The sequence below is a fragment of the Hyperolius riggenbachi genome, chromosome 6, assembly GCF_040937935.1.
Source record: "Hyperolius riggenbachi isolate aHypRig1 chromosome 6, aHypRig1.pri, whole genome shotgun sequence".
NCBI lineage: Eukaryota > Metazoa > Chordata > Amphibia > Anura > Hyperoliidae > Hyperolius > Hyperolius riggenbachi.
In genome coordinates, this window is record NC_090651.1 from 61253132 (window position 1) to 61273630 (window position 20499).

Consider the following 20499-nt stretch of genomic DNA (forward strand, 5'->3'; position numbering starts at 1 on the left):
CCCCAACAAGACAAATTCAGCAATCATGAGGCCCCTAACAAGACAAATTCAGCGATCTTGAGGCCCCCAACAAATCATGAGACCCCCAACAAGACAAATTCAGTAACCATGAGGCCCCCAACAAGACAAATTCAGCAGTCATGAGGCACATAAATAGACAGCATTTCACATAAATAGGCAGAATGCCCCCTTAATATGGTAGACACCTCTCACCTGGCAGCAGTTCCCCAAAATACACTCAATCTGACAGCAGTGGTTCCCCAAAAATAGGTAGCCCCAGTATAGGTGGCCAGCAGTATAGATGTCCCCAGAACAGGTAGCCAGGAGTAGAGATGTCCACAGAACAGGTAGCCAGGGGTATATGTGCCCAGTATATGTAGGCAGGGGTATGTGTCCCCAGTATATGTAGCCAGAGGTATATGTGCCCAGTATATGTAGCCAGGGGTATATGTGCCCAGTATATATAGTCAGGGGTATATGTGCCCAGTATATATAGTCAGGGGTATATGTGCCCAGTATATGTAGCCAGGGGTATATGCCCAGTATATGTAGTTAGGGGTATATGTGCCCAATATATGTAGGCAGGGGTATATGTGCCCAGAGTAGGTAGCCAGGGGTATATATGTGCCCAGAGTAGGTAGCCAGGGGTATATGTGCCCAGAGTAGGTAGCCAGGGGTATATATGTGCCCAGAGTAGGTAGCCAGGGGTATATGTGCCCAGAGTAGGTAGCCAGGGGTATAGGTGCCCAGAGTAGGTAGCCAGGGGTATATATGTGCCCAGAGTAGGTAGCCAGGGGTATAGGTGCCCAGAGTAGGTAGCCAGGGGTATAGGTGCCCAGAGTAGGTAGCCAGGGGTATAGGTGCCCAGAGTAGGTAGCCAGGGGTATAGGTGCCCAGAGTAGGTAGCCAGGGGTATATATGTGCCCAGAGTAGGTAGCCAGGGGTATAGGTGCCCAGAGTAGGTAGCCAGGGGTATATATGTGCCCAGAGTAGGTAGCCAGGGGTATATATGTGCCCAGAGTAGGTAGCCAGGGGTACATATGTGCCCAGAGTAGGTAGCCAGGGGTATAGGTGCCCAGAGTAGGTAGCCAGGGGTATATATGTGCCCAGAGTAGGTAGCCAGGGGTATATATGTGCCCAGAGTAGGTAGCCAGGGGTATATATGTGCCCAGAGTAGGTAGCCAGGGGTATATATGTGCCCAGAGTAGGTAGCCAGGGGTATATATGTGCCCAGAGTAGGTAGCCAGGGGTATATATGTGCCCAGAGTAGGTAGCCAGGGGTATATATGTGCCCAGAGTAGGTAGCCAGGGGTATAGGTGCCCAGAGTAGGTAGCCAGGGGTATATATGTGCCCAGAGTAGGTAGCCAGGGGTATAGGTGCCCAGAGTAGGTAGCCAGGGGTATAGGTGCCCAGAGTAGGTAGCCAGGGGTATATATGTGCCCAGAGTAGGTAGCCAGGGGTATATATGTGCCCAGAGTAGGTAGCCAGGGGTATATATGTGCCCAGAGTAGGTAGCCAGGGGTATATATGTGCCCAGAGTAGGTAGCCAGGGGTATAGGTGCCCAGAGTAGGTAGCCAGGGGTATATGTGCCCAGAGTAGGTAGCCAGGGGTATAGGTGCCCAGAGTAGGTAGCCAGGGGTATAGGTGCCCAGAGTAGGTAGCCAGGGGTATATATGTGCCCAGAGTAGGTAGCCAGGGGTATATATGTGCCCAGAGTAGGTAGCCAGGGGTATATATGTGCCCAGAGTAGGTAGCCAGGGGTATATATGTGCCCAGAGTAGGTAGCCAGGGGTATATATGTGCCCAGAGTAGGTAGCCAGGGGTATATATGTGCCCAGAGTAGGTAGCCAGGGGTATAGGTGCCCAGAGTAGGTAGCCAGGGGTATATATGTGCCCAGAGTAGGTAGCCAGGGGTATATATGTGCCCAGAGTAGGTAGCCAGGGGTATATATGTGCCCAGAGTAGGTAGCCAGGGGTATATATGTGCCCAGAGTAGGTAGCCAGGGGTATATATGTGCCCAGAGTAGGTAGCCAGGGGTATATATGTGCCCAGAGTAGGTAGCCAGGGGTATATATGTGCCCAGAGTAGGTAGCCAGGGGTATATATGTGCCCAGAGTAGGTAGCCAGGGGTATATATGTGCCCAGAGTAGGTAGCCAGGGGTATATATGTGCCCAGAGTAGGTAGCCAGGGGTATATATGTGCCCAGAGTAGGTAGCCAGGGGTATATATGTGCCCAGAGTAGGTAGCCAGGGGTATATATGTGCCCAGAGTAGGTAGCCAGGGGTATATATGTGCCCAGAGTAGGTAGCCAGGGGTATATATGTGCCCAGAGTAGGTAGCCAGGGGTATATATGTGCCCAGAGTAGGTAGCCAGGGGTATATATGTGCCCAGAGTAGGTAGCCAGGTCAGGTGTCCCCCTCCCCAGCAGGAGGGGAGCAGCGCAGAGAAGAGGAAGAGCTGCTCTCTCTCCCTCGCTGTCCCCTCCAATGTCTGTCCGGGACGGTGCTGGCAGCCGCGGGCGGAACTTACCTCCGTCTCTCGCAGCGCAGGATGGATCTGCCGCTACTCTGGTCTGGTCCAGACCAGAGCAGCGGCTGCGCACCCGAACTTCCGCCCGGCGCTGGAGCGAGACGGAGGTGAGTTCCGCCCGCCGCTGCCAGCACCGTCCCGGACAGACATTGGAGGGGACAGCGAGGGAGAGAGAGCACCTAAGGTGAGGGAAGGAGGGGGGATATGGCCCCCCTTCCCCACCGTCCGCACAGCTCTCTCTCTTCTCTGCGCTGCTCTCCTCAGGTCTCCGCAACAAAAAAAAAAACAAAAACAAAAAAAACCCCGAAGCTCAGCTGGGCGCCCTTGGGGACCCGGCGCCCCGGGGCACTTGTCCTACCCCGACCCCCCCTAGCTCCGCGCCTGCCTCCCACTGGATAACAACAGCAGCACCTACGTCTCTGACTCCTTCTCCTCCAACGCATCTCAAAGCTGTACCTCATCCGGAAACGCTAACCCAGCAGCAGTAGGATCGTGGAAGCAGTGCAGCACAGCTGTTGGCATGCGTCAGCAAGCGTTGCTGAAGCTGATCTGCCTTGGGGATAAGCAGCACACAGGGGAGGAAATTTGGAAGGGAATAAAGGAACAGACGGATTTGTGGCTGGCACCGCTGGACTTGAAACCGGGCATGGTTGTGTGTGATAATGGGAGTAATCTCATTCGCGCTTTAAGGTTGGCTAAGCTGACACACATCCCTTGCCTGGCGCACGTGATTAACCTAGTAGTTCAGCGGTTCCTGAGGACATACCCAGGCGTGGCCGATCTTCTGTTGAAGGTGCGTCGAGTGGCCAAACATTGTAGAAATTCCAGTACTGCTTCGGGGGCACTCGCCAAGATGCAGGAGCGCTTCAATCTCCCCCACCATCGCTTGCTGTGTGATGTCCCTACGCGCTGGAATTCTACGCTGCACATGCTAGCACGCTTTTGTGAGCAGAAGAGTGCAGTGGTCCAGTACATGACGGCGCAGTACCGAGGCGCATCCGGACAGCTGCCAAGCTTCTGTGGATCCGATTGGGCCAACATGTTGGACCTCTGCCAAGTCCTCCAAAATTTTGAGCAATCCACGTTGCTTGTGAGCAGTGACAACTCTTCAGTCAGCATTACCATACCACTGCTGTGTTTACTGAAGAGGTCAATGTTGAAAATCAAGGAAACAGCTGTCATGATGCAACTGGGGGAATCTGAAGGAGAAAACGATCAGCGTGATGGTACCAACATCAGGCCATCCGCCTCAGGGAACGCTGGCCCCAGCAGCTATGACGAAGAAGAGGAGGAGGAACAGCTGGAGTTGGAGCAGGAATTTCATGCCACCACTGACGAGGGCCAGAGCGGTGCACGTTGAACTTCCACAATTCAGCGCGAATGGTCAGCAGAAGCAGACCAGGAGGAAGGTGACGACTATGATGCATCACAACAACTATCACAACGCTCACAAGAGGATGATGAGGATTCTGGTAGGACTCTTGCACACATGGCTCAATTCATGCTAGACTGCATTGAACGCGACCCACGCATTGTGCGCATTCTGGACAACACCAATTACTGGGTTTATACCCTTCTGGATCCACGGTACAAACACAATGTTCCAAAACTGCTTGAAGAAAGAGTCAGACAGGTCAAAATGGAAGAATACCAGCAGGCCCTTGTGGAGACTTTAGAGAGGAGATTGACATCCTCCCCCTCCTCTAGCCAGTTGTACGCCGACAGACTGACTTCCGCAAACCCAGGACGACCAGGAGGGCAGCAAACAACGCAAGCCGCAGCTAGTGCCCAAAAGGGAATGGTATCGGCAGTGTCCTTGGAGTGGGAAAATTTTCTGACACCCATGCAGCAGCAGCCCACTGAACAGGAAGCGTGCAGATCCACCTCCGACACCGATCGCCTGGAGAAGATGGTCAAGGACTACATGTCAGATGACGTAGCTGTGTCGAACAATCCATCTGCACCCTTCAACTATTGGGTATCGAAGCTAGACACCTGGCACGAACTGGCAATGTACGCAATAGAGGTGCTGGCTTGCCCGGCAGCCAGCGTTATGTCAGAACGCTGTTTCAGTGCTGCCGGAGGCATCGTCACAGATCGGCGTATCCGCCTCTCCACAGAAAATGCAGACCGTCTGACTCAAATTAAAATGAATCAATCCTGGATTGGAAACGACTACGCAAAACTCCAGGACCCCAACCAAGTAACATGACCAATGAACATCTGGGATGGTGTAGCGTTTCCGGTCCCTGTTTATTAAACCTCTCATCTGTATTACATTTATGACTGCATGGCGGCAAAAAGCATTGCTGCTATATCCGCACGCTTTTTGTCCTCATGCAAGGCCTGGGTTGTTGTGTCTCAAAAAGCATGGCCTTCTCCTCCTGCGCCTGCTCCTGTTCCATCACGTGTGCTGCTGCTGCTGCTGGGTTAGCGTTGCCAGTCCCTGTTTATGGAACCTCTTATCTTTATTACATTTATGACTGCATGGCGGTACAAAGCATGCTATCCGCACGCTTCTTGTCCTCATGCAAGGCCTGGGTTGTTGTGTCTCACAAAGCGTGGCCTTCTCCTCCTGCGCCTCCTCCTGTTCCATCACGTCTGTTGCTGCTGGGTTAGCGTTGCCGCGTGGTCCCTGTTTATTGAACCACTTATCTTTATTACATTTATGACTGCATGGCGGTACCTCATGCAAGGCCTGGGTTGTTGTGTCTCACAAAGCGTGGCCTTCTCCTCCTGCGCCTGCTCCTGTTCCATCACGTGTGCTGCTGCTGCTGCTGGGTTAGCGTTGCCGGTCCCTGTTTATGGAACCTCTTATCTTTATTACATTTATGACTGCATGGCGGTACAAAGCATGCTACCCGCACGCTTCTTGTCCTCATGCAAGGCCTGGGTTGTTGTGTCTCACAAAGCGTGGCCTTCTCCTCCTGCGCCTCCTCCTGTTCCATCACGTCTGCTGCTGCTGGGTTAGCGTTGCCGCGTGGTCCCTGTTTATTGAACCACTTATCTTTATTACATTTATGACTGCATGGCGGTACAAAGCATGCTATCCGCACGCTTCTTGTCCTCATGCAAGGCCTGGGTTGTTGTGTCTCACAAAGCGTGGCCTTCTCCTCCTGCGCCTCCTCCTGTTCCATCACGTGTGCTGCTGATGCTGCTGGGTTAGCGTTACCGGTCCCTTTTCCTGGAACCTCTTATATGTATTACATTTATGACTGCATGCCGACAAAAAGCATGTTACCTGTGCAAAGAAAACAGACATTTCCCGCATTTAAAAGACAGTTTTCCCTTTGAAACTTTAAAATCGATTTTCTCAAAAACTATAACCTCTTTTTGCTAAATTTCAATCCAACACTATTGGAGAGACATATCCTCTATGAGGAGCGTCTAGACACACTGGAGTCATCTATCCGCATAGGATCCATACTCCTACATGTATAATCGGCGGACAGCGCATTGAGGACGTCCTGGACGGATGCCAAGGAGGAGTAACACTTAAGCCTCATTGACCAGTCTGACAGTGGTCCATCTGAACGGGTGAGTGCGGTCCTAAAGGGGACAAGTTATCTTTCATCTATCTATCTACTGAAGTGGAGCGCTATCTACATACAAGAACTTTATAGAAGGGATTTGCTATATCCTGCAGAAGGGCGCATACACAGGGACTCATAATTGGAACTGTTCAGCTCTATCTTGAGAGACTTTTCACAGGAGTTTTCACCTGATACATTAGTGGTATATGCACGTTGCAGCGCTTTTTGATATACACACCATTCCTCAGGTAGATAGCTGCAGTGTAGTCTGAATCACCTGCTCCTCAGGTAGATAGCTGCAGTATAGTCGGAGTCACCTGCTTCTCAGGTTGATAGCTGCAGTACAGTCTTAATCACCTGCTCCTCAGGTGACTAGCTATCATTATATGCTGTCTGCATCCCCTGCCACTCAGGGGATCACCTGTTGCAGTACAGTCTGAATCACTCGCTCCTCGAGTGATCTCGCTACATTGTCTTACTGTGCATCACCCGCTCCTCGGGTATTATTATTATTTATTAGATTTATATAGTGCCAACATATTACGCAGCGTTGTAAAATAAATAAGGTTACAGACAATGATAACAGGGGTGACAGAACAATACAGGTAATAGACAATAGATACAACAATACAGGTAATAGCAAAAAGATACACAACACAATGCAGACAGTAGTACAATGCCAGATCATAAACTGGAGTGGTAGTGGTAACAAGTTCCAAATTCTGGGTAAAGTGCACACAGTCAAGTATGATACACAAGGGGAGAGGGCCCTGCCAAAGGCTTACAATCTAGACGGAGGGGTTGGTGACACAAAAGGAGGGGTCGCAGCAAGAAGTTATTGGCAGAAAGGATTAGGGCAGTGTTGAGTTGATGTAGGCCTCCTTGAAGAAGTGAGTTTTGAGTGCTTTTTTGAAGGTGTTGAAGGTGGGAGCGAGCCTGATGGGCACTGCAGTGGGAGAGAGTTCCACAGGATGGGGGCAGCTCTAGTCTAGTAAACCTATCATTACTCCTCCGAGTCTCCAGCTTGCTGGAATACTGATTACTGTGTTGATTAGAGATACTCCCTTCACCAGCTCCTCTGGACAGTGGGTATCTCCATCTATATTTACTGTTGCACCAAACACCATCTTACATCTTTGTATCCTGTGTGTCTTTGCTATACTTGTATTATTGGTGATACTGCAGATCACCAATAATCAGAAAATCTGTTCTGGCTGACACCGATCGTTACATTTGTACAGCGCTGCGATCTGCAGCAGCGCTGTACTGGGGACAGCTGTGTAACACGACTGTCCCCCTGGGGGACAAGAGAGCGATTGGCTCTCATAGGCAGAAGCCTATGACAGACGATCGCGTGATTAGCCGGCAGGGAAGACAAAGGGAGGGAGGGTAAAGTTTAAGTAAAAAAATGTGTAAAATTTATTTCAAAATAAAAAACAAATATTTAAAAAAAAAAAAATAAACAATGTGGGGGTGATCAGACCCCACCAACAGAGAGCTCTGTTGGTGGGGAGAAAAGGAGGGGGAAATCACTTGTGAGCTGAGTTGTGCGGTCCTGCAGCTTTGCCTTAAAGCTGCAGTGGCACAATTACCGGTAAGTAAAAATGGCCTGGTCACTGGGGGGGGGGGGGGGGGGGGGGGGTTAACACCACGGTCCTCAAGTGGTTAAAGGATGTGATTGAAACCCACTATTGATGTATTTATTTATGATGCGAACCAAAACTCCTTTTGTTAAATCCATATAAGCTGGAATTGTCTGTAAAAGTTCCCAAGCCATTACTCTTGTTTTTCCAGATTTTCTCTTACTGTACCATTGGTGTAATGCTGGCTTAAACAGTATATAAACCTCATCATTTGTCTTGGAAAATCAGAAGTTACTGATCTCACCTGTGAGTGTCACAACCATGTGTCACTCTGTGGTAGCTTCCATTTGCTTAAGCAAATAATAAATATCATAATGTATTTTACAATTTGGGACAACTGTTTCACTGTTGATTTATTTCCTTAACAGAACATTGTGCATTTCTCACAACCCTCACTCCCTAGATGAGTTGTGCTATTTGTGCGCCATGTAACTGGTGTAATACCGGTAAAATTACCATGAGCTACTCGCACACGGTCATTTTATTGCCATTTACTAAATATACCCCAAGGAGAGCTAATTTGTGAGATAAACAGATAAGGAGATATAAGGCATGAGGTAAAGGATACCATATGGACATTTGACATGATGAGATAGACATGGGCATGTACAGTGCCTAGCACATAAATAACTATACTGTGTTCCTTTTTTTTCTTTCTCTGCCTGAAAGAGTTAAATATCAGGTATGTAAGTGGCTAACTCAGTCCTGACTCAGACAGGAAGTGACTACAGTGTGACCCTCACTGATAAGAAATTCCAACTATAAAACACTTTCCAAGCAGAAAATGGCTTCTGAGAGCAGGAAAGATATAAAAAAAAATTCAATAGTTCATAGATTTTAGCTCTGATATACTTCAATGAATGTGTCATTGAGCAAAAACAATAAAACAATAAAACTTAAAAAGTAGATTTAAACATAAAATAAAACTGTCGATTATTTTAAAAAGTCATTTTTAGGAGAAGGAAGATAGATACTATCGCTTATTTCATTAGTTTATTTTCACCTCGGGTGTCCTTTAAGCCCTTAAAATAAAGAATACATTAACCACTTAAGCCCAACTGGACAAACATTGTTGTCCAGTTGGGCTGCGCGCACTCCCGTAGGCCGTGCGCGCTCCCGCCAACGGATGTTAGCCCAGCGATCAATGAAAGGGAATATAGATCCCTTTCATTGATTGAAGCCCCCGCAGAAAAGCCGACAGTGTCTCATCAGGCGCTGCGGTTTTCCTGAGTTTCAAAAAGTTCCCTGTCTTCATTCTTCTTCCTGGAAGCGTATGATCACACTTCCAGGACTTTTTCACTTTGGCCATTTTGTGGCCAAATAGTAAAACTACACACACATTATTTTTTTTTATAAATAAATACATTTTTTTGACATTTATAATTAGCTGAGATCAATGAATGGGAACTTAGTTCCCATTCATTGATCTAAGTCCCCGGTAAAAAGACAGACGGCTTCTTTGAGAAGCCGCAATCTTTCCAAAGAAAAAAAAAAGTTTCCGAGAGTACTGGCTTCCAGGACTAAAAAAAAAATTTGGCTGTGGCCATCTTGTGGCCAAATAGTAAAACTACATCTACACACTTTTTTTATGAAATAAACACACAGTATCACATTTAAAATTAACTCTTTATCTCCCACACCAAAAATTACCCAAATAAAATTTTTCATGTAAAAAAAAAATTACAATGAAAAAAAAAATAAAAAACAATTAGTTACCTAAGGGTCTGAACTTTTTTAATATGCATGTGAAGAGGGTATATTACAAAGATTTTTTAAATTATAAGCTTGTAAATAGTGATGGACACGAAACTGAAAAAATGCTCCTTTATGTGCTTTATGTACCTTCCAAATAAAATATTGGCGCCATACACTATGATAGGGACATAATTTAAATAGTCTAATAACTGGGACAAATGGGCAAATAAAATACATAGGTTTTAATTATATTATTTTAAAGCTATAATGGCTGAAAACTAAGAAATAATGAACGTTTTCCCCGTTTTTTCTTAATATTCCTATTTAAATGCATTTTATTAAGAAATAATTATTAGCAAAATGTACCACCCAAATAAAGCCTAATTGGTGGCAGAAAAAAGACCAATTCGTGATAATTAGTGATAAAGTTATCGGTGAATGAATGAGAAGTGAAAATTGCTCTAATGCATAAGGTGAAAAACGACTGAAGGCTGAGGTGGTTAATAATGTCATCTTGTGGCCTTTCAAGTGCATAATTCACCTTTATTCAGACTATTTTGTGTGTGGTATTTGACAACTTAGATTAGGACAATGCCATTCAGTCCCTGGGGATCCAGGATCATGAACAACATACTGACACACGTACACTTTCCCAATCTTTGTATAAAATGTCACTTACCCAGCACCCAGGTTCTCAATGGACCAGAACTGCTCCATTTCACCTGTACATGTGCTACGGATAACGTTACAGTTTTTTTCATCGGAGAAATCTTCACAGTCGTCATCTCCATTGCACTTAAGGCGGCTGGGGATACACTTTCCTGCAGCACAAGAAGAATAGAGTCAGGGCTGGCTTTGTGTGGGACAGTGTGGTATTCAGAATAACATCTACTAACACATTTACACTATGTAGTGGGATTGGACTGCTAATGATGCTGTTATAAGAAGATATGAGAACACGTCCCACCCAACTTTTTGAGAAAAGAAAGAAGAAAAACTAAAGCCACGCCCCTGCCACACCCCTAATCACGACCCTGCCACAACCCTAGTCCCGCATACCATAAAGATTTCATAAGAAAAATATGTTTTATAATTCAAACCACACTGGTCCTTTCTATCCTGGTTCATTTTCCTTCATATTAACATTTGAAAATAAGAAATATATTAATTTTAAGGGTGGGAATAAAGTTTAATAACGTCAATAGTTGAACTAAGTGGGAAAAACGGTGGGAGCAGTCATGTGCTGGAAGCTGTCCTGGTGCCCACCGCTCCCTCCTGTCCTCCCTCCTTTGCTATCTATGTGCCCCCGGCAGCCTCCTCTGGTTTGGCCGGGTCAGGTGTTAGTGCGCAGGTGGGCACCTCCTACATCGCAAAGCTGGGAGCGCATGTCATCACAACTACATCATGTGCATGCAGGGGTGCCTCTAGCCATTTTGTCACTCCAGGCAAGAAAACCTGTGCCCAGGTGCCCTGCCCCATGTAATGTGGCAGCGTTTCACCATAAAATAATCATAATGCAGCAATGTTTCATCATAAAATAATCGTAATGCGGCAGCTTTTTACCAGAAAATAATCGTAATACGGCAGCATTTCACCCAAAAATTATCGTAATGCAGCAATGTCTCACCAGAAAGTAATCGTAATGCGCCAATGTCTCACCAGAAAGTAATCGTAATGCGCCAATGTCTCACCAGAAAATAATCAAAGGAGGGAGGGAGATAGAGGATGGAGCATATGGGAAACATATGTCCTGCAGGATAATCACAGGGCAGTCAGACAAAGAAACTTTGCAGTGAAAACACACACACACACACACACATATACAGTACACACACACACACACACACACACACACACACACACACGCACGCACGCACACACGCACACACACACACACACACACACACACACACACACACACACACACACACACTCACACACACACACACACACACTTCCCCCTCCTCTGTAGTGAAAGGAGCAGAGACAGGATAGGAAGCACTGCAGATACCTCATACAGTGCTTCCGATCCTATCTCTGCTACTTTCACTACAGAGGAGGGGGGGGGGGATGGAAAGGGGGTTGGGAGGGGTGGGAAGGAGAGGGGGTTGGGAGGGGGGTCACTAGCACGGTGTGTGTCTGAAGATGTGAACAAGGCCTGCCTCACACACGTGTTACTGCCGGTCCTCTGTACTCATAGGCTCTCCATGTAGCTCCACTCCAGGTCAGATGACGCTGGCTGCTCTGCTGTGCCTGTGTTCAGAACACTCCCTCCATCCGATCCCACTAACTTTCTCTCTCCTGCGAGGCTGCGCTGAGGCTGGCTTTCTGGCAGTGCCTGAGTCACAGCAGACACACACTCCTGAGGCTTTCCTGGTGGTCCTTCTGCCGACTGGAAGAGTGTCTGTGCGTGGGGAGGGAGACGCAGCCACATGTCTGGGGGAAGCTACCAGTGTGCCACGCAAGGCCAAGGGGCAGGACGGGGCACGGTCTGGGCAGCAGGAGCCCAAACGCTCTGGTGACTCCTGGTTGACTGGCAGGGGGCGGAGTTAGAGGCAGCACCGCACTTGGTAAACATTGTACCATGCGGCTGCTGCTTTGGAGAAGGGGCCGGACTAAAGGAGGAGTGGGAAGAGCAGTGTTGAACACTGCTTCTATTGGCCAGGAGCGGTAGGAGGGGGCGTGTGTAGAGGCGGCAATGGGGGCTTGCTGATGGTTCAGGCACCGGAGATGGTGCCAGCCGGAGAATAAATAAATATAATGAATTGTTCTGCAGTGCACAGTAGTAGCGGCGGGTGGCCTCGGTCCCGCTGCAGCGCCTTCCCCAGCATGCCGCCTCAGGCCAAGGCTTGTCCTGCCTATGCCTTAAGGCGCCCCTGTGTGCATGAGCAGAGTGCTCACAGCCGGTGGCGCATAAATTGAGTAACCAGGTATACTTTTAATATTTTGAGACAAAGCCCACATTTTTACAATGGAACAGGGCCGGATTTACTCTAAGGCACTGTAGGCACGTGCCTATAGATGCCTGGTGATGAAAAGGCGGCTCACTTCCCTCCCCTAGCTCCTCCTTCTCTCCTTCCATGTGGAGAGTCCGAAGCCAAATCTCCCTTCAGTCAAGGGCACTATTAGCTAGTTAATACTGAGGATACCTCTGGCTACCTAAGGCTAAGAGACACCTGTAGCTACCTATGATGGGCAAGGGAGAAGTGACAGCTGGGCCAGGCAGCACATTTGCACTGCAGTTTGGAGGTGGTTTGTAGGATCATGTAGGTCAAAGTCTAGGGTGCCAGGACATCTGTGCCTCCAGACACACCACTGTGAGGTGAATTCCTCACCTGCAATGGAGGATGAATTCCTGCCTGCAATGGAGGATGACAAATGTTGTTAGTTACCATTTGATTGGTGTATAGTGTCGGACTGGGAGGTGGTAAAGCTGAGGAAATTCACTTGGTGGCCAAGCAGCAGTAATCAGGTGTTGCTGCTCACAGTGAGGACTTGCTACAGCTTTCTGTTGGGAGTGATAACACATTGTTTCTTCTGCTTGGCCAGCAGGTGGATTACCTCAGCATTTCTACTTCCCAGTCCGACACTGTGTATGTATTTCCCAACATCCCGAAAAAGATGGTAATCTTTGTCTCGGTAGGGCTATTGGAATTTTTATTGGGGTAGAGATATATTTGTACAAAGTAAACAATTTATATGAGGATTCGTCAGTCAGGTCATCTATTTCATAAAACCACTTTTTTATTTATACAAAATGTTACATAGACATGTTAAAAATTGTATACGTACTGCGAATAATGGCACACGGTGTTGCCACTAATCCGTTTGTAATTTATCGCTATTTAATGTTAAAGCCTTATCGTTATTTAGCTCTGTTTATTTTATTGAAAATTAGCGTTAACACACAGAACCCTCTCTGTACCTATCCCTAACCCCTAGACCCCCTTGGTGTTGCCTAACCCTAACCACCCCCCTGGTGGTGCCACTGCCTAATCCTAAGACCTCCCTGGTGGTGCCTAACTCTAACCACCCCCCTGGTGGTGCCTAACCCTAAGACCCCCCCCTGGTGGTGCCTAACCCTAAGACCCCCTTGGAGGTGCCTAAACCTAACACCCCCCCCTGGTGGTGCCTAACACTAACCACCCCCCTGGAGGTGCCTAACCCTAAGCACCCCCCTGGTGGTGCCTAACCCTTAACCACTTTACCCCCGCCCGTACGGATTTCTCCGTCCCTTTTTCCATCCTTTAACCCCCAGGGACGGAGAAATCCGTACTTTGCGCACTCCCGCCGCTGCCCGCGCTCCCGCTCGTAAACACGCCGCCGGCCGCTCGTAAACACGCCGCTCGCCCGGAGATCAATGAACGGGAAAATCCATTCCCGTTCGTTGATCTAAGCCCCGCAATGATCCGCTGCTCTCCGATGAGCAGCGCGATCATTGTGAAAAAAAAAACACTTACCCAGCCTCCTAGTACTTCCTCCAAGAGTCCGGAAGGACTCTTGGAGGTCGCATTAAACAAAAAGTTACTGTAGCCATCTTGTGGCCAAATAATAAAACTACACCCTAAACATTTTTCACATACAAATAAATTACTTTTACACAAAAAATTAACTCATTACCTCCCACACTCCAGATTTTTTATTTTTTTTGTAATTAAAAAAAAATTAAAAAAATGTACAATAAAAAAATACATAAATAGTTACCTTAGGGACTGAACTTTTTACATATTTATGTCAGGAGGGTACAACACTGTTACTTTATAAACTATGGGCTTGTAATTAGGGATGGACGCAAAACTGAAAAAAATGCACCTTTATTTCCAAATAAAATATTGGCGCCAAACATTGTGATAGGGACATAATTTAAACGATTGTATAATCGGGACAAAAGGGCAAATACATTTCATGGGTTTTAATTACAGTAGCATGCATTATTTAAAAACTATAATTGCTGAAAACTGAAAAATAATAAATTTTTTCCCAAATTTTTTCCCATTTTCCCATTAAAACACATTTAGAATAAAATAATTCTTGGCATAATGTCCCACCTAAAGAAAGCCTAATTGGTGGCGGAAAAAACAAGATATAGTTCATGTCATTGCGATAAGTAATGATAAAGTTATAGACGAATGAATGGAAGGAGCACTGAAAGGTGAAAATTGCTTTGGTGGTCAGGGGGTAAAACCCCACAGTGGTGAAGTGGTTAAATACCTCCCTGGTGGTGCCTAACCCTAAATCTCCCCTGGTGGTGCCTAACCCTAAATCTCCCCTTGTGGTGCCTAACCCTAACCTTGACAGTGCTACATTAAATCAATTCCCCATTTTGCAGTTAAATAACGTCTGCAGTTTGGCTTATGTAGGGCGCTATTGATAAATAACGTTACTGTGTGCAATAACGTCTTCCGTTTGGCATATGAACGGCGCTATTGATAAATAAAGTTACTATGTGCCGTTTTTCTTCTTTTTTCCCTGTGCGCCATTATTATGCAGTACTAACGATAAATAGCGATAAGCGTATCTTTTTAATGCGGCACCATTTTTATGCATAGGCGCTGTGCGCCATTATTCACTGATCCAAAACGCACACATATAACAGAGAAGTTCAACATCACATAGGTTCATATCAAAATAATGCACCAATGTAATTGCTAAATCATCAGTGGTCATTAACGTCAGAGATGCCCCATGATATAAGGGATACTCTCAATTTGAGATCAGATTTTAAGTATTCAGACATCCAACCTCAAACAGGTTAAATACCGATACAACAGGGGCGTAACAATAGACACTTGCAAGGGATGCAACTGCAGCGGGGCCCAGAAGCCCCTTTTTCTTTTCCCTGTCCTGAGACAGTGACAACTAGGGGCACAGAGAGAAAAAAACTTTTTGCTCTCTGCACAATTAATCTAATGACTGCATCTGCTCAGCCACTAATAGGGAATTATACAAAGTTTTGTAGACAGTCCCTATTCAGTGTACAGCGGGCTCTTGTGTACAGTGCCAAGCCCCCAACCTCTCTACCCCTCCCCAAGTGCTGTGTACTGTAGTGATGCTGGAGGAGTCTGCAGAGCCAGTTCTGCTCCATCAGAGATGGACAGAGTGAGTGTAATAAGCTGAGGCTGGGAACATACTCGTCTGTCAGTTTTCCATATGTGTTTTCTGCACACTACGGCTTAATTTACTAAACCGTGATAACTCATATCACGTCCGCGCTAATATTCGCAATTGCACGTGAAAATTCGTGTTTGCGCGCAAAAACACTAGAGCGGCCGTAATATAAGTTATCACGGTTTCGTGAATCAAGCCCTATGTGTGTGGCTGAATGGAGTAGCAGTGGCTGAATGGAGTAATGGTTAAGGGCTCTGCCTCTGACACAGGAGACCAGGGTTCAAATCTCGGCTCTGCCTGCTCAGTAAGCCAGCACCTATTTAGTAGGAGACCTTGGGTCAGTCTCCCTAACACTGCTACTGCCTATAGAGCGTGTCCTAGTGGCTGCAGCTCTGGCGCTTTGAGTCCGCCAGGAGAAAAGCACGATATAAGTGTTCTGTGTTTGTTTGAATGTTATGTGTGTCTGTGTGTGTGAAAACATGTATGTTTATCACGGAAGCTAATGTAATTGATAGAGAAAATGTGTGCAGTACTTCACTGCTGTCTGTTTTTATCTGCATGGGGAAAACACATTCACGTGTGCACTAGCCAATTGAATAACATTGGTTCTCAGTTTACCTGTGCAGAAAACAGGGGGGGGGGGGAGTTTTGCAGGGGGTCCAGTGGTTTTTTGTTATGCCCCTGCCATACAAGTTAATGCCCATATCAGATTTGGTTATGAACCAACAGAGTCAATTTTCAATTTCTCTCATTTGACATGACTCATGGAGTATTTTGGACCTACTGGAGAGGATGTTGGTTTTATTTTCTATATTCACTATCACAGAGCTGGGACAAGGTCCTCCAGCACCCAAGGCTGAGACACCAAAGTGCGCCCCTCCATCCCTCCCACCCCAGCCGTCACACAGTGATTGCTATTAGACTAAGAGGCACCCCAGGGCCCCCAACACCTTAATCTCTAGTTATCTGGCTTGCAGTCACTGCTATGTATCCCCTTTTCTTATTTCTTTCTGCTTCAAACACAATTAGGAATGACAGCTGAATGAATTGTGCGCCCCCTCCTACACTGCGCCCTGAGGCTGGAGCCTCTCCAGCCTATGCCTCGGCCTGGCCCTGCACTATCATGTTGTTATATGGTAAGAATCTCTCACCAGACTCCACGCACTGGAATCCTTCACATCGCTTGTTTTTCCTGCAGACACTAGTGGTAGTGCATGATTGTTCCTCGCGGTCTACCGTTTCACAGCGTTCACCCAAGAACTGCGACACCTGTGTTGCCTGAGTATAGCGGTACTGTGCAAAACAAATGAAACAGAAAATAGAATTGACCTTTTTTTATCTGTTTCCTGCACTCAGAAATGTTTCTCTGCCATGCAAAAGTTTTATAGTCTGTAATTAGTTATCAGTAAGGGCTCAAACCCACTAGCAGCCTTTTCTAAGCGATAGTGATTTGTACTATTTGTACGCTTTGTGCAAACATAGGTGGCCGTAGCAGTGTTGCTATTCGATTCTCCGTTGATTTTAATGCAATGCCATTCATCTTTAATGAATGGAATTGCACTGAGTTTGTGCAAATGGCCTGCAAGCATGCACTGCGATACCGCACTGTAACACAACATATGGCAGTCTATGCACTTCTGATGACCTTTCAGATTGCACACACAGTGCATTACTGAAAACATGATCACACAAGTGGGAAACAAAAAGCACATAGTTTTATATAGCACTGGGCCTGTACACGCACGGGTTTATCTCAGCATTTTCAAAAACATCTGGTAACATTACTGTCACTTAAGGCCTGTTACACTAGTTGCAATCCACTTAAAGTGACACTAAAAAAAAAAAAAAAAATGATATAATGAATTGGTTGTGTAGTACGGATAATTGATAGAACAATAGTAGCAAAGAAATTAGGCCACATACAGACATCAGACCATAGTCTTTGGAAAATGAAAGATCACAGACCAATCTTACCACCCTTCCTGTAGTATAAGAGCCATACTCTACACAGTCTTTTCTATGGAGCTGAACTCCCCATCAGAAAAAAATCTTTGCAAGATGCCGCACACACAGATGCTGTACAGACACAAAAGATCAGTATCTGCAAAAGATCTGTTCCTGCCAAAAATCCATTCCTGCAAATTGCAATGATAGTCTATGAGATCTGCAGATCATCATACACACATGATTTAACTGACATTCATCTGCAGATCTGCAGATCTGAAAATCCATCCTGGTGGATCTGATCTGCAGATGAATGTCAGTTAAATCATGTGTGTATGATGATCTGCAGATCTCATAGACTATCATTGCAATTTGCAGGAATGGATTTTTGGCAGGAACAGATCTTTTGCAGATACTGATCTTTTGTGTCTGTACAGAATCTGTGTGTGCAGCATCTTGCAAAGATTTTTTTCTGATGGGGAGTTCAGCTCCATAGAAAAGACTGTGTAGAGTATGGCTCTTATACTACAGGAAGGGTGGTAAGATTGGTCTGTGATCTTTCATTTTCCAAAGACTATGGTCTGATGTCTGTATGTGGCCCAAGTCTCATATTTTTGTTTTCAGTCATATAGCTTTTTTTATAACATTGCATCATTCTCTAATATTTGCAGTTTACACATTACACTCAGCATTCTAAATGATTTCACAGAGCGGGCTAATGATCTTTTGAACTCTCCTGTGCAGAATTTTTTTTTTTTGCATGAATAACAACTTAACTCTTAACTCTTTGTGTACTGGAAACAATATTAGACTCATATCTCTGCTGCTAATGTTTTATTTCTTAGCTGTACTACACATACAAATCATTATATCATAAGTTTTATTTTACTTCAGATTCCAAAAAAGCAGATTGCAGCCATATTGCAGATCACAATAGCACCGTGATTTACATGGAAAGCGTGGTGCTCATTTTTCACTAGCACGATTTTTTTTTTCTCGAATCACAATCGCAATTCTCTGAACGGTCATGGACCACTCTCAACGGCTTCACTGCACAAACGTGGCGAGTGCAAATTGCGGGTTGCTCGACCTCAACGCAGCACGCTTGCGCTTCCCAGTGGAAAAGGGACCTTGTGCAAATTCCCCAGTTAGTGAAACCTGAGTTACCTAGGTAACGTGCACCTAGCTAGGGTGATGTGCCTAAAGGTGGCCACTAACTATCCAATCTTTTTCATCCAATTTTACCAAATCTATGGGGTATAAGGGTGAATATATTGAATGGATAATTTAGGCAGTTACCTTATATAACATAGAAATGGTAAGATTGGATGAAAAAGATTGGATTATTATTATTATTTATTTATAAAGCACCAACATATTCCGTGGCGATGTACAATGTAAGAAAACAAACAAGGGATACATAATGAATCATACAGACAATAATATACATCAAATATGAACACTGATACAAAATACAGAACTGCTGATTACAATAGAAAATGTAACATGATGACTAAAATGTATAAATGTATAACATAGCAGGGCGGGCCGAGGCAGAGGCTAGAGAGGCTCCAGCCTCAGGGTGCAGTGTAGGAGGGGGAGCACAACTCACTCAGCTATCATTCCCCTATTGTGTTTGAAGCAGAGAGAAATAAGAAAAGGGGATATATGGCAGTGACTGCAAGCCAGGTCACTAGAGATTAAGATGTTGGGGAGGTTGGTGGCCCTGGGGTGCCTCTTAGTCTAATAGCAATCAGTGTGTGACAGCTGGGGTGGGGTGGGGGGGGGGGGGGATGGAGCTGCGCACTTTGGTGTCTCAGCCTTGGGTGCTGGAGGACCTTGTCCCGGCTCTGTAACAGAGTGCAAGCAATTAAGTTAATAACATTCAATGACACAAAAGGGTGAGAGCCCTGACCTTGCAAGCTTACAATCTAAAGGAATGGGGTGGAAACAAGAGGTGTGGGAAGTATACAGTATATGTACAGGCAGAGCGTAATTAGGTTATTTAGTGGGTGCATGGCCTATGCTAGAGAATGTGCTTGTCGGAAAAGGTGGGAGAGTGGCGGATGTGCTGTGGAAGGGCATTCCAGAGGAGGGGTGAGGCACTTGAGAAGTCTTGTACACGTGAATGTGAGGAGGTAATTGTAGAAGAGGATAAAAGAAGCTCGTGTGCAGATCTGAGATTGCGGTTGGGTTGGTATCTGGAGACTAGTGAGGAGATGTAAAGGGAAGAGAGATTGTGGAGAGCTTTATAGGTTAGGGTTAAGAGTTTGAACTGAATCCTCTGGTTAATTGGTATGCAGTGAAGAGCTTGACAGAGAGGAGCAGCAGAGGAAGAGCGAGAGGAGAGATGAATGAGTCGAGCAGCAGAGTTCAGTACAGAATTGAGCGGTGCTAGTCGATTAGTTGGAAGTCCACCAAGCAATATATTGCAATAGTCCAATCGAGATATAATAAGAGCATGTACTAACATTTTGGTTGTGTCAAGGGAGAGAAAAGGTCGGATACATGCTATGTTTTTGAGTTGGAGATGACAGGAGCTGGTTAGGGAGTTAATGTGAGGAATAAATGAGAGAGAAGAATCAAATATTACCCCCAGGCACCGTGCTTTGGGAACTGAAGTTATAGACGTGTTGTTAACATTTATTGTAATATCAGGCAGAGAAATGGACAGGGATGGTGGAAAGACTATTAGTTCACTTTTATTCATATTAAGTTTCAAGAAGCGAGAGGACATGAAAGAGGAAATAGCGGACAGGCAGTCGGGAACGCGTGTGAGGAGGGAGTTATGGTCTGGGGCCGAGAGGTACAGTTGTGTATCATCTGCATATCATTAGTGGCCACCATTAGGCTACTTGCATAACAAGCATTACACCGGCAATATGCACATTATCTGGCGTATGTACCAGTAAGGTTGCCATGCACTACTTGCACATGGTAACTTGACTGGCATTTGCCAAATTTGAGCCTGATGCACTAACCAGCATTAAAGTTAGCATGCAGAGACTTGTGCCAGGCAATATTACCAATACTATCGCAGCA

The 20499-nt window shown here is 46.0% G+C and overlaps 1 protein-coding gene across 1 annotated transcript in view; it reads right to left on the reverse strand.

Moving 5' to 3' along the window:
• C8B (complement C8 beta chain) overlaps positions 1-20499 on the reverse strand; it is a 62445-nt gene that overhangs the window by 35911 nt on the left and 6035 nt on the right. Inside the window, exons 3-4 of the mRNA XM_068239398.1 lie at positions 16665-16806; positions 10085-10226 (exon numbers count right to left, since the gene is read on the reverse strand). Of these exons, the coding sequence (XP_068095499.1) occupies positions 10085-10226; positions 16665-16806 (284 nt within the window). The remainder of the gene's footprint in view (positions 1-10084; positions 10227-16664; positions 16807-20499) is intronic.